Raw genomic sequence first — 14,768 nt, 5'->3', positions numbered from 1 at the left:
GGAGAGTGAAGTTATGACACTTTGACAATTAAAAACTCTCTCTTCCATTCCCTCCCCCCACCCCCGCCCCAGCATGTGCCCCCTCCTTCCTTCTTGCCTGCATTTTTATTTGCTAGCTCTTGTCCTTAAAGGATGGAGCTTGTCAGATCAAGGTCAATGAAGTTACTGAGCAAAACTAGAAAGAAGACAGCTTGCCACTTCTTAGTACTTGTCATTGCAAAACCACTGGGAAGCATTTCACATTCTTTTTGGTGGAAGGGTCACATGAGCTCACTTAATGGCATGAGGCAGGAGAGATGGAGCCTTTTCTAAAATTTGAGGGGATGTGAGTCAGTGATGCTTTGGGGGAAAAGTTAAAAAAAAAGTGCCTGTATGCTATATTGGGACGATCCATCCTCGAAGAAATATCTGCTGTAGCATTTATATCTTGTTTTCCTCCACTCCTCAGTTTCTTCTGTGTGGGAAGGCAGAAGTCAGTGCTTCCAACAATGGTGAACCATGCCTGGCCATTTTAGGTTCCACAGAGGGAAATTATTTACACAGGATGGTTGGTTTGTAATTTTCCCTTCCACGTCCTCACCCACGACATTTGTCCCAGAAGCACGCCCTATTTACAGAGAACCGACTGCAAACACCCCTGTGAGTAGGTGCCCTCAGCCAGTGTCGGGGTTGTGGGATGGGCATGGTGACTTTTGTTCTGGAGATGGGGCCTCTGAGCCACAGCAAGACTCTGAAGGGGTTGAGAGGTACAGGGGAGAACCTGGAACCAACAGCCTTGCCCCTCACGTAACCCCTCCCTGGTGCTTATGTTCGGAGGGGACGTGGGAGGCGGGGTTCGGTACGTGGGAGGCGGGGTTTGGTACATGGGAGGCGGAGTTTGGATCAGGTACCTGAGTCGTGGGGAAGCGCGCCCGATGCTCCCTAATTGTAAGGCTGTGGGTCTCGAGAGTGCGTCATCTAGTACCATCACTTCATTTTCAATGACAGAAAAGAGCCCCGGCTAGTCAAGGGCCTCGTCCAGGGTCACAGGCCCATCAAAAACAGCTATGTGCCAAGGCCTCTACGTGGTGCGAAGGGGGAGGAAATGCAAGGAATGTCTAAGGAAGGAGCCGGCTGTTGGGCCTTGGTGTGCCAAAGGGAGGGGGCCGTGGTGCAGTCCACTGCAGTGCAGGGAAATGTTCTATCACTGATCTTGTTTTGAGTTGCTGGCATGGTGAGCATAGAAAGGAGACTGATTCTTAGTTACATTATTATTTTTTTAGTTTTCGTACAGGCATTGTGTCTCTGCATCGCCTGCACTTGGCCCACACTGAGCCCATGACCCACCCTTGATCCATCCCTGCAGTCCAACCGAGGAGACGAGTTATTCACGGGGATGGGTCAGGAAGCCCAGGTTCATTCCACATTTGCTGAGGACACTGCTACCTTAGACCGGCTAAGACCTTAGACCATTTATCAGCTGACTCTGGGGCCAGGTTAAATGCCTCTCCTGCTTCATTTAAGCCCCCCGAGACCCTATGGGGTGTTTGCTATCATTACCCTGCTTTTACAGATAAGGAACCTGGGACTTAGGGAGCTGAAGGGGACTGCCCAAGGTCACAGAGCTAACATGTGGTGGAGACTGATCTGTCTGACCCCAAAGCCCATGCTCTTGGCCACCACCCTGTATGGCCTCTACTCCAGCTGTTGTTGACTTCCATGAAACAGCCGCAGAGCCCTCCCTGTGCCAGGCCCTGGGGTGGAGTGTGCAAGAGTGGGACAGCTAGGCTCTTACTCTTGCTTTCTGCCTTGCCAAGGAAGCCCAGGTGTCCCCACGCCACCCCCACTCCTTTTCCTCTGACTGCCCTGAGTTCTCTCTGGCATTTGGGAACAGCCATCGCACTGAGCCTTGCTGCCTCCTCACCTATTCTGGGCCAGAGGTGAAGAGCATCTCTTGGCCAGTTAGTCCATCAGAAGGGGTCATCTGCTTCAGAGACCAACCTCCTCCAGTGGTCCAAAGTCCCTCTGTAGGTTAAGATTGGGTGATGGTATCATTTTCACTTCATTTGGGTACCCACCTGCTAGAGGAAAGGGCCTTTAGATTAAAGAGATGGGAGAACCCATCCCAGTGGAAGAGGTGACTGTTTTAAATTTGTGCATATTCTGTTTCTGTTCTCCCCACCCCCACCTCTACCTGCTACACCCCTGAGCACAGTTTCCGGGGTTGACTCCATTCTGTTTGTCAGTGAGGCTGTTTCTTCTCTGACCTGGCAGAGCCTCTCCTCTGGGCCTTTCCTTTCCTAGGCCTGTTGTCTGTCCTCAGATCTGAAGTGAGCCCTGAGCAATGGTTCTGTGCATTCCCCTCCTCTCTCGGGGGCTCTTGCAGTCCCTAGATGACTCTGACTCAGGAATCGGTGATGGCCGAATGGCAGCTCAGTGCTGGGTGTGATGGAGGGCCCACGGTGGCAGGCCAGAGCCAGCCCCAAACATGGTGCTTGGAAAAATGGTCCTCTGGGGTCCACTTGGCCCCTCCTGTGAAAAAGTGCAAAGTACACAAGTAAGAAAAATAACCTCTTCACATAGTTGGCTTGAAACCATAGGTGCTAAAACTCTGTGTGGCTAAGTAAACAAAAAGGGCCTGCTCCGCGACGGTCCATAAATCACTCCTGAAGATGATGGGCTCCAGCAGCACGTCGTCCCCTGGAGACCACATCCCCAGCCCTTCAAGACCAGGAAAGTCACTGCCTTCAGACCTGGTCCTACCTGTCTCTCCTCTTGTGTCTGCAGTCTCCCTTGGTGGCGGATTCTCTGTCCCGAGTCGGCGGCGTAGATGACTGCCACCCTCCCATGCTGACTCAGGGAACCCGGAGGCCGGGACCACGAGTTCTTCTGCCTCTGGAATTTTAAGTCGTGACTTAGGAAAGGTTGTTTTTAACACACGGCTTGTTATTTTGGGTTATTGTTCAGCATTGCATTCATTTTTGATAAGAGGCTAGGTGGGCGTGTGGTATTGGAAGGGGTTTCAGGCTAGTTGTGGGCGACACAACGCTAGTGTTTTCCTTAATGTTCTTGGCCTGCTGGACAATTCCTTTCACAGCGAAACATAAATAAGCTCCCCTCGCTTTCCAGGCGGGTCACCTTTTACTGATTTTTTTTTCCCCTAAGAAAATCCAGTGCTTGATAGTCTGAGGGTGGAGTGTAGCATTTTCCAGGATGAGTCAAGGGGATAGATATTCTTTTCTCAGCCTCTGTGGTCTCAGCCCCACCGTTGGCCATTTACTCAGCGGTGGGTGGCCCCATGTCTGAAATGTCAGGCTAGAACAGAATTCCGCGGCTGGAGATGGCACATAGCAAGGATTCAAGCAAGAGAGGGGGTTCTTGGACTAAATACTCTTTCTGTATCCTTTAAATAGAGACTCCATGGTTCTGCTGTGAATAAGGAGCTGGGGGCCAGGGGTGGGAGCAGGGGAGGATGAGGAAGGGTGCCATAGAGTCCTCGCTCTCGGGAACCTATGGTCCAGACAAGTCACGGTCCCAGGGGTGACAGCTCCTCGAGGGGAGCAGATACTCAGTCCTAGACTCAATAGAGGGAGACTTCGCTGTAGGTTGGGGCCCTCAGGGAAAGCTTCAGGGACAGAGGAAGGCCTGAAGTGAGGATAGGCTAAGATCTCAGGGCTAGTTCTTTCTTCTCACTATGTCTTACAGAACTTTCGTGACCTCTCCAGAGGCTGACACGGTGCCAGCCTAGGCCCAGTACCAGACTGTGTGAGAACCTGTGTCCACCGAGGCCCCTGACCTCCTCTGCGTCCTGTGAGCCCTAATCTCATGGGTCACTCAGGATCCTGGGTCAGGTCCAAGACTCCGGGAGCACCCTCCTCTCTCAGCCCACTGTCCTCCATTCTGTCAGCTTCCCACCTCCTTTTGTCTCTTAAAAGCAGCTCTTGGTCAGGATGGCCTGAGCAGCTGTCCTTAGTTATCAACCATGCCTCCACTGGGAGGAGAGCTTCTGGTTCTTTCTCCAGGAATATTGCATCATTCATCAAGGCACCTTCCCAGTGCACATTTCTATGGCCCGTGACTCTTCTTGGTTCTTCTGTGTATGGTTTTCTGTAAGACCAGGTTTTTTTTTCTTGCTCTCATTTTTCATACGGACCTTGTGATGGTTTATTTCATGTGTGAACTTGGCTAGGCTACAGTGCCCAGTTTCTACACCAGTAGACTAGTGTCTACACTAGTCTAGATGTTGCTGCAAAGGTATTTTTTCAGATAAGATTAACATTTGCATTCAGTTGACTTTAAGTAAAGCAGATGACCCTCCATAACATGGGCGGGCGTCGTCCAATCAGTTGAAGGCCTTCAAAGCAAAAACTGAGATTTCCTGAAGAAGTAATTCTGCCGCCAGACTGTAACACAGAAATCCTGCCTGAGTTTCCGGCCTGCTGGCCTGACCTATATTGACTTTGGACTCAAGATTGCAGCATCATTCCTGCTTGAATTTCTAGCTTGCCGGCCTGCCTGGCAAACTTCACACTTGCCAGCCCCATGATCATGTGAGCCAATTCCTTAAAATAAATTTCTATTCGTAAATATGAATATATATAGAGAGATATATATGTGAATAGATAGAGGTCGATCTATATATATGGATTTTTTGAAATATATATCCATATGTATATGTGTATATACATATATGAATATAGAGAGAGGGAGGTAAATCTCGATACAGACGGATCTAGGTATCTGGGTATAGATGTAGATGTAGATGTAGGTCACTTATTGGTTCTGTTACTCTGGAGAACCCTGGTTGCTACTGACCTGCCCCGACTAACTGCCTTCTCCCCACCCTGCCTCCATCACCATGAGGGCCCCCTGCTCTCTCTGCAGAGAGTCTACGATGTGACTGGCCCACGGATACCTGCTGACTCGGGTTACCCGGCGCCTCAGCTTTTCTCTCTGCTCCTTCTTTTAGCAGCTTCTCTTCTGGAAGGCAGCAACCAGAAAGAAAGGCCAGCCCAAGGACCTGAAACTCGAATCTTCTAATGTTTATGTTTGTTGGTCATTTTTGTTTAAAAAAGGAAAAAGTGAAGAAGAAAAAAAAGGGAAAAAAATGATAAAGGAGAAAAAGTTCCCAGGACAAAAGGATAAACTCTGGCCTAAAATCAGGATTGGGGCTTAGCCGAGGATTTGGGCTGTCCACGCCCTCCTTTGCTCCTAATTACCACGAGTAATTGAGAGGCACAGAGGCAGGGACTAGCCACAGCAGGCCGAGCTGTTCTCCATGCTGATCCTGTCTTGGCGGGACCCGTGAGAGCCCATGCCCTGGGCCTGCAGACAGGGTTTAGGGTCGTCTGGTTCAGCCTAGTCTCTCCGTCGCCTGTCCCCCTCCCTGCCGCTCCCGCCCCGCTTCAGGCCTGCTTTGCTCTGGTGCTAGAGTAAGTGGCGGCAGAGAGGGCTGTATTTTCGGGTGGCAAGGGCTGGCCCGTGTCCTCCCTTCTTCCACGGGATACTGTTCTGTTGTATTTCTTCTCTCAGGCAGCCAGCGGTCTGTCGGTGAAACTCAAAGCCCGCATTGCCAGGTGAGGAGTGGCGTGGCTCTCATCTCTCCTTCGAACCATCCTGGCATTGGCTTGTGCGGGTGGGGTGCGCGAGTGTGTGAGAATGCATGGGCCTGTCTCCGCGTGCCCCCTGGCCGGCCCTGACTGCTCCCCTCGCCATCAGGCCAGACCTTCTGATGTTGTCGTCCTTCCCTGAAGTTTCTGAAGCAGAGACCGAATGTTCCAAAGCAGTGGACATGTCTCCTTCTGGGCAGCTCCCTCTCTGAACCAAGGGTCAGGAAGAGACCCTTGAAGGAGACCCCTTGTCTTACATTATTGCAAGGTGACTTCTTGGCACCTGGGAAAACGGATAGTTGTGAATTTTGAGCTTCGTTTGGGAGGCGACCCAGAAGGGCAGAGAGTGACAGCGGCCCTAAGGATGGGGCTGGCTTCTGGGTCCTCAGATACAGAATGAGTTTATGCCCGTTGGTACATTCTGATTTGTATTTGCATGACCTCTGGAGAAGCTCTGAAGGAATAATTGATTGATTGATTGATTATTGAGCCACTGATTGACTGAAGGGTGTGAGAGGGCTACAAAAGTCCTTATATAAGAGGCAAATTGATAAATATGGAGTTGAGCAAGTCGAGGTGTTTCACATTCTATTGCTAGGTAACAAACCACCCCAAAATTAATGGCTGACAACAAAAATAATTTAGCCTTTCTCATGTTTCTGTGGATTGGCTGGGTGTTTCCTTGACTGGCTCTGTCTGAACTCACTCCTGGCTCATCCAGCTGGAGGGTCCATGGGGCAGGAGTGGCCAAGATGGCCAAAGTCACACCTCTGGCAGTTGGTGCTGGCTGCAGATTGAGGGTCTCCTGTTTTCTTCTGTGTGCCTTTCATCTTCCAGTGTGCTGGCCTGGCTTCTTCTGTGCTGCTCTCAGGGCAGCTTCTAAGAAGGTGAAAGGTGAGGCTTCAGGACCCCTACAGGCCTAGGCCTGGAAGTGACCCACTGGAACCCCAGTCTGCCCTTTGCATTGGTCAAAGCCAGTCAGCGTCCAGGTGGAGGGGTCTGCACAAGGGCGTGGATACAGGCAGGTGCAATTCACTGGAGCCGTTTTCTAACTATTTGCCACACCAAGGAAAAGAAGAATTGGGATTCGAATAAAAATCAGACTAGCATCTGGCAGTGAGAGATGGTATTGAAGAGGGTTCGGGAGCATAGCCCAGGAGCAGACTCCCCAGGGCTGGAACCCCCGCTCTGCTCCTCCCTAGTGGTATGACCTTGAGGAAACCCTGCAGCCAGCCTGTGTTCCTGGGTCCTTCTCTGCTCAGTGAGGGTAATAATAGCACCTATCTTGAGGCTTGTAATGAGCTTGAATCGAGTTAATACAAGTCAAGTGCCTGGTACCAAGCTTGGCCCACGGTAAACACTGAAATAGATGTAAGCTATTCGTATTCATTTTGTGTTCTCTAATGGCAGGTGAATGACAAATGTGGCTTTAAGTTTTCAGTTCCAAAGCAAAGAGGCAAAAATACTCGGGTACAAGATGTGTAGTCTGTTTAGGCTGAGAAAAATCGTTGGTTCAGAAAAAGCTGTGCTGTGTTAATGGGCAAGTACGTGAGTTTACACACTTGCTTTCAAATGCGTGAGATTTGGGGAATCTGCAGAATGACTGAGCTGGAAGAACTTCACGCTAAAAGTAAATGTATTTTTCTCCCAGAGCAAATGATTAGAGGCAGTAACCTGTGTCTAAAATTTAGCAAGACGGGCTCAACTGTCAGAAGACCTTCACTGGGGTCCCAGCTCTCTTCTCTCTGGCTGAATAGGAAAATTCATGAATTCCTCCAAAGCTCAGCTTCTTTGTCTACAAAATGGGCATACTCGTAGTGCCCCCCTCGGATGGACAAATAGATTAAGCAAGCAAAACCCTTTGTCTATCACCTGGCATATACTACTCAATGAGTATTTGCTCTATTATTAGTATAAAGATGGTTTTAAGGGAGATCTTCTCTCTTTTGGAAGATAAATTCTCTGGGTACTCTTCACAAATGGTTAGTGATATTATTATAAACTTCTCCTGTCTCTTTCTTAGAGGGGCATCTGGAATTTTCAGGGTCTGTCCTAAAGTAATAAGCGTATATGCCAACAAGGCATAACCCCTATACTTAGCCTTCTCTCTAGTTCCACCCCAGCCCCCATTTTTCCAAATTAGCGAGCTTTATCACTTGTGTGGTTCTTATTCTCCATCGAACTCCATGCGACCTCTGTGGGAGCTGGTTGCACCCAGGTCAGAGCAGCCTTCAAGGACTTCCAGAAGTCTGTCAACAGCCCCCAAACCACGGGTTGCCACCTCCTCTTAGATGGCTCCTCTCCACATTTCTGCAGTTTCAGGATCCCAACCATGTGAAGTCAGGTTATCGTTTTCCCTGCCCCTGGGTAAGCTTCCCCTCACTCTGTCTGCCTCTCACTTTCAGGCTGAATTGATGGCTGTAGAACGTTGGCCGGGAGGATCTTAATTTAAAGCCTCTGTCAGAGGTTGTTGCACGAACGTGGTGCCAGTGAAAAGCTGTTTTCCTTTGGTTTTGATCCTCTGTCACCTTTCTCTGGGCATGAAATATGAGGTCGGGAAATAAGGTAACCAAATTGGGATTAGGGGAGCTATTGAAAAACCCTTGCATCGTCCCTGGAAGGGGCCGTGGCTCCATCCCAGCCAGGGGCCCAAGTCAAAATTCTGGGCCTTCAAGCCAGCTTTATGTCTCTGATAAACCAATCAGTTTCTGTCTCTTACTCAAGCTGCCTCCAGAGGTTCTTCTGGTGGTAGTTCTCATCAGGTTCAGAATCCCTAGTCTCTAGTCTGTCAGCTGTTGGAAACTCCTGTTGGTCTAGCCAAGGAGGTTCTGTTTAGTTTTTCTGTGCTTCATTATAAAAACAGTAGTATTTTATCATTTTCTAAATTCAAAGTTATATTTTAATAGTGAATGTGTGCGGCACACCCGCTCCCTGACCCTGAGATATTTTTATGTCCCTAAGGAGACAGTCCCCTCCCCTGTAAGGAGAATCACTGGCCTATTGCTTTTCAACATTTTTCCTGGGAGTGAGACAAAGAATCTTTTCCCCATTGTGTGACTTTTCCCCAAGACAGTGTTGGGCTGCTTCGCGGCGCTGTGTACCCCTGCTTTGTTGAAACCTCTGTACAGCTCATTTGTGAGTCATTGACGGAGCTGTTATTTCAGAGGTTTGGCTCCTTTAGAGTTGAGTTGCTGTTATTTTGACCGTTGGTGCTATTCAGTGAGTAGCATGAGTCTCCAAGTTGCTGATACCGACCTCCTGGCTCGAAGAATGTATTTTTATAACACACTGTTAACATTTCATGGGATGCCCAAGACTATTCCTGTCATCTTCAAGAGGGAAGTTGTGGTGTCATATTCGTGAAAGAAATAAAGATATAATAAAGAAATAGACAAAACAGAGTAATAGTACAGGTTTATGATGTGACCCCTTTTATTGTAAAAAAAACAAACAAGTAGGTGTGTGCATAGGTATTCTCATGTTGTAGGTGCAAGAGCAAAGGTCTAGGGAAGGTAGTGTTTAACTTCGGTGGGATTCTGGGTTTTTCACAATTTTCTTTATACCAAGAAAAGAAACCGCAATACTATTTATTTTTAATAATGAAAAGACAAACGAAAACACAACAGCCGCCCAACAGGAAAGGGAAGTGAGGCAGGTAGACCATTGGGTGGAATTTTCGGGGCAGGGGCCGTGTGGGGCTGAGGCCCCCGAGCTGGCCAGGCCTGGACCCAGCTCGCGGAAACCAGGTTCGGCCGTTCAGACGTGTTCACGGGCTGCCCACGGCTGTTGAGCGCAGACACTTCCTGTGGGCGTCTCTCTCTCCCACCGGATAGAGCAGCGTTGTGTCCTGGGCTCGGGCCTGTCAAGCCTACTTTGCTCAGCTCTGTTGGAGCCTGGGACGGAGTGGGGTTGGGCCCAGATTCTTTTCCTCCTAGGCGCTGAGCCTCGATCCCCCGGGGCTGGTGGCCGTGGCTCTGTCCTGCTGGGCTCGGGAGAGTGTCCGCACACACGGGCATGCCCGCAGTCAGCTTGTCAGCTCTCAGGGATCAGGTTCCTGCACCTCCGCCTCTCCCAGAGCCAGGAGACTGTGCATCAGCAGGAACCACTCTGCAAACAGCCTGGAAATTCCAAGCCCCCGGGGAAAGTGCCGTTCAGATAAGGAGTGGTCCTGCAGCCCCCGGAGGGCTTGTGGCCCGTAGAACGTACTGCGTGTGAGTGCTAATGACCCCTGGCAGTGGCGAGGCTACAGGGAGGTTCTGGGCCTCCACTCCCCACCCCACCCCCACCGTGGGCCGGTGTGGGAACCACAGCTCTGCCTGGTGACTCCCCAGCCATCCATTGCTCGGGGCCAGGCCGGATCCTTGCTCAGAAAGCAGCAATGATAAGCCACGAGAGAGGGACAGTCACCACAGGCTCTCTCTTCTCTTGCAGAGAAAGTCCATTCGTGTGACCAGGAGAGGCAGAGCGCCCTGGAAGAGGCCCGGCAGAATCCCCGGGAGGGCATTGTCATCCCCGAGTGCGCCCCCGGGGGGCTCTACAAGCCTGTGCAGTGCCACCAGTCCACTGGCTACTGCTGGTGTGTGCTGGTGGACACGGGGCGCCCGCTGCCCGGAACCTCCACGCGGTAAGCCCTCCACACCCCCTGCTCCCCATCCCCCACCCTCGGAGCCTGTCCAGTCCCTGCGATGGACCTGGGGGAGGAGGAGCAGTTTCCTGTTAGGCTAGCCTCACATTTCCCTGCTTGCCTGGCCCAGTGGGAATCATGGCACTAGGAGAACATTTCTGCTCACGGACAGATAAGGTTCTGGTAGAAAGACCTGGGTCCTAGGTTCTGGTCACAATTCTATCCCCTCCTAGCTGGGTGACCTTGGAAAAGTAGGTAGCCCCTCAGAACCTCAGTTCACTGGTTAGGACGTTAAGGCCCTGCCTGAGTCCCTCAGTTCTGTGGATCCCAAAGATCCTGCGTGCAGAAACAAGGTGACATCGCTCAGCTTGAGTGATGACAGTGACATGCCCGAACATGTCTCAGTGGGCACATTGCTACTGGGATAGCCTGGCAGGTGCTGGACAGCGCAGGAGATATTTTGCTGCCAGCCCTGGGAGTTCTAGGCTTAGTGGCAGCAGGATGGTTGCTGCTGGGCATGGCTCCAGTGGGCTCAGTTCCCGGCCCCTCCTCACCCTTCCCGCCACCCCCCCCCCCGCGTCTCTCTTCCCAGCTACGTGATGCCCAGTTGTGAGAGCGATGCCAGGGCCAAGAGTGCGGAGGTGGACGATCCCTTCAAGGACAGGGAGCTGCCAGGTGGGAGACAAGGCTGCCCCTTGCTGGTGCTCTCACCTCTTTCTGTGCTTCCACCTCCCATCGTGCGGAAGCCGCTCCCTCCTCTGCTCTGACTCTGCTTCCCCTTCTGTAGGATGGGGGGGGGGGAGTGTCCTGGGATCTGCATCTAGGCCGGGGTTTGTCCCTAATGACTCCTGTGCCCTTGAGCACATTGTTTCTCCTCCTTGCTCTTAGCTTTTATCTTCAAAATGGGTCATTAGGCTAAGACCCTGTCCTTGCAGCCCTGCAATTCTTTGTCCATCTGGGGTGACTGGGCCAGTGTTCTGGGAGCTGAGAGGAGAGCTTTCAGGGAGGGGCTGTCCTGAGGGGCGTGGGCAGCGTCCGTGGCCAGCCTTGTACGGTGCTTGCACGATCATCCCGGTGGCACCGGACTCCCACTGGAATGTGACACGAGACGTGCAGGCAGGGGGCCCAGGACCTCCAACTGGCTGCTGTGATGGGTTTCTCTTATCTAGAGTCTGCTCTGCCAGGGAGTGACAATAGGTCACTAAATATTGGTGGCTTGGAACACGGTGGTCTTTAGCAAGCACAGACTGGGATCAGTGCTGAGGGGAGCTGGGCCACCTCCCCACTCCCCATCAGGACTCCGCCCTGGGAGCTGAAAGCAGAGGCTCCTGAAAGTCCGGTTGTAAAAACCACCCTGTCCCAAGATGGGAGTCATAGATGCCAGGGTACCTCCTTCTGGTCATCCCCCCAACGACTGTGAACTGAGATTGTGCGATGTGCCAGGCGCTGGGTACGATCTGGTGCTCGGAATTACACAGGGCTCCCACAGCGGAGGAAACAGAGAATATACGAATAAATAAATGAATACAAGCCAGTCTACGTAGCCGTGACAGGTGCTCTGAAGGGAAAGAGTAGGAGTGCAGGGAGAGGTGCATGAGAGTGCACGAGACCTGCTTCAGGGTCCCGGGGCTTCTCTGAGAAGGTGGTGCTTCATCAGGGACCTGGTGGGTTTGTGGAGGGAAGAGAGTGAGTTGTTGTCACAGAGAGGAGGGTTGTGGGAACGGTTGGGGCTGGCAGTCACGAATTTACAGGGACGCCCACCTCCATGGTTGCTCACACCAGCAGAACTAATGCGTGGGGGAGAGACTTGGGATTTTCCTGGAACAGTGCAATGGAGCAAGCGAGAAACAGAGGAAGGGAGGTTTTATCAGCATAACCCAAGCTGGATGAGACAGAAGTGAAGAAGGGAGACGGTTCTTGGAGAAATAAACTGGTAGGGTGACTTGAGTCAACTTTGACCACTAGGGGTTGGCTCCATCCCTTGTGCCCCCTCAGCACCTGCTCCTTCCCGGGAGAGCAGTGTTTCTCACGCTCTAGCGTGACCACCTGGGACCCACCAGGGACCACCTGACCACCCAGACTCTCCCAGAATGAGCTTGCGTTCCCGGGAGACCATGAACTTGGGCGGATAGGGACCCTGTGTACCGAATCCCTAACATTTGACACAGTGGCTCAGTTGACACTCAGCAAAAATTTGTGGAATGGAAGAGAAGCGAAAGCATGATTTTCTGTTTGTTCTGATGGTCCCTTGTGGGTCATGGGTAGAGAAATTGCGGAGGTTTATGAGACTCTGAGCAATAAACAGTTCCCAGAGTGGATTTGGCTGGACAAGAAGAACTTGGAGAAGTTTGGGAAATGGTGGCCATTGAAGAAGCTGTTTACTCGATTACTTACCTGACAGCTGCCTTTAAATCTCACTTTACCTTTCAGGCTGTCCAGAAGGGAAGAAGATGGAATTTATCACCAGCCTACTGGACGCCCTCACCACTGACATGGTGCAGGCCATTAACTCAGCAGCGCCTACTGGAGGTGGGAGGTGAGAATGTGAGCAGGATTCAGACCCCGTGGGGGATGGGGGTCCCTGACTTTTCAGAAGCTTCAGGAGGCCAGGAGAGCAGGGAGGGGTTAGGCAGGGCAAGGGCTGGTCCCACCTTCTGCCAAAAATCTCACCCTCTCCCCTCCCTGTTCTTTGGGAATTGCTTGTCTCTACCTTTTAGTTACCTGGTTACAGGCAAATTCAGGGTGTCTAGAGACTTCTAGCACCTTAGTATCCGGAGTAGATGCACTGGGGTGAGAGTCACAGGAAGGACGAGGGGTCTGTAATGGGCAGAGGGGGAAGACACAGCGCTTGGTGATTTTCTTCTCTTCTGAGAAGGCAGGAATCCTGTGCCTTTTTGGCTTCCTGAAAATCCCAAGGGCTCCAGCAGTGGGATTGGACATTGCCATATCCAAATCCAGTTTAGTTCAGGAACTGATATGTGGGCTGAGGCAGTCCTGACATGAGGCTGAAATGCACACACACCCTGTGACCAGCATCCCAACACTCGCTAATCAGTTAGTCCATTAGGTCGGTGGTTGGAGCACACATGCATCCATGCATCCATCCATCCACCCATCTATCCCTTCAGCACCTGGTGAACATACGCAGCACACCAAGCACTGGTCTAAGGCCTGGGAATGCAGGAATGTAAGGCATAGTCATGTCTTCAAAGTGTGCAGCTTAGTGGGCACCTTAGGCTGTAGACAGATACTAGCAAATTGTGTGCTAAGTGCTAGAAATGAGGTGAAAGAACAGAGAAGGGTTTGCCAACTCAATCTGGAGGAGTCAGAAAAGCTTCCTGGAGGAGGTGATAGCTGGGCTGAATTTTGAAGGACAGGTAGGACTTAGCCAGTGAAAGAAGGAGAGCCATCCCAGGAAAAAGGAAAGAATACTGTGGCTCCAAGAAAGTGCACATTCATAGTCCAGGATGGCTGGGCCGGGGAGGATGGAGTGAGGCGGAGAGGAGAGTAGCAACAGATGAGACAGAAGGGACAGTCGGGAACCAGGAAGCCAGAGGGGAGGCACAGCAGCCGGGGGGGAGCGGGGGGAGGTGTGTGTGGAGGCAGTTCAGGCTCCTACAGCAGTGGAGGAAGTAGCCAGGCTCTGCAGGGGTGGGCAGCCTGCCTCTGAGCTCAGAGGCTCACCAAGGGGGGGGGGGGGGGGGGGCTCGTCCCTCCCATCTGCTCAGAGGCAGATGTCATCAGCAAGGCAAGGAGTGCCAGCACGGTGACAGGTCTGGGCTCCCAGGCCTGTAAGGGGCCCAGGCTGGCGAGCCACAGAGCCGCAGGGTGTGTATCCAGCACAGGGATGGCAGGGCTGTCAGTGGTGCTGCATCCTGAGGCAGGGGAGGCTGGCTGTCCGGAAAACCCAAGGTGAGGTCCCATCCAAGGGAGTGCAGAGCTTGCCTCCTCCTGGGTGCCATTTCGGAAGCTGCCGGTCCGGTGCACTAACTCAGCAGCCCCACGGGCCTGGGAGCTCTCGGGCTGGTTGCTGGTCTTGCACACCCCATGGATGGGATCAGGCCTCCCCAGGAGGAGCACAGCACCGCGTCTGAGAAGATGGAGACAGGGGCTGACAGGTTGGCAGATGGGAGCGGCTTGGAGGCAGCCGAGGGTGCTCCGACAGTGCTCAGCCACTGGGCATCTACGTAGAGAGGACCGTACCCATACCTCCCAGGACAGGGGGCAGGGGAGATTGTGAGCACTTATTCAGTATTCCATGTCTTTGTTACTTATGCTTGGAATACCGGTTGTTTCATGAAAAATTGAGGATGAGATATTTATGTTTATTAGAAGAGAGTGGAAAAAGTACCCAGGACGGGGGGCATGGGCTTCAAAATTCCAGGTCTGGCTGCTTCCCACCCAGAGCCCCCAGGGCTGCTGGCTCTGACCAGCCACTCGGGGAGCCTGCCTGGTGCTTTTGGAGCACTTTTGAGGAGACAAGATTTCAAATGCGTCCCACTTGCTTCCTTGGAAGCTCAGCCCTTGAGCATGGTCTGGCCGGGGTCCCAGGTGGA

The 14,768-nt window shown here is 52.1% G+C and overlaps 1 protein-coding gene across 3 annotated transcripts in view; it reads left to right on the top strand.

Annotated features, from left to right (window-relative positions):
- SMOC1 (SPARC related modular calcium binding 1) overlaps nucleotides 1-14,768 on the top strand; it is a 152,650-nt gene that overhangs the window by 122,667 nt on the left and 15,215 nt on the right. For all 3 annotated transcript variants that reach the window (XM_027570983.2, XM_027570981.2, XM_027570982.2), the window contains exons 8-10: nucleotides 10,020-10,212; nucleotides 10,805-10,887; nucleotides 12,643-12,748. In XM_027570983.2, coding sequence (XP_027426784.1) covers nucleotides 10,020-10,212; nucleotides 10,805-10,887; nucleotides 12,643-12,748 — 382 coding nt within the window. The remainder of the gene's footprint in view (nucleotides 1-10,019; nucleotides 10,213-10,804; nucleotides 10,888-12,642; nucleotides 12,749-14,768) is intronic.

The sequence above is a fragment of the Zalophus californianus genome, chromosome 6 (assembly GCF_009762305.2).
Source record: "Zalophus californianus isolate mZalCal1 chromosome 6, mZalCal1.pri.v2, whole genome shotgun sequence".
In the NCBI taxonomy this organism is placed as follows: domain Eukaryota; kingdom Metazoa; phylum Chordata; class Mammalia; order Carnivora; family Otariidae; genus Zalophus; species Zalophus californianus.
The sequence above is the reverse complement of the archived record's forward strand: the minus strand, read 5'-3'. Positions and strand labels throughout refer to the sequence as shown.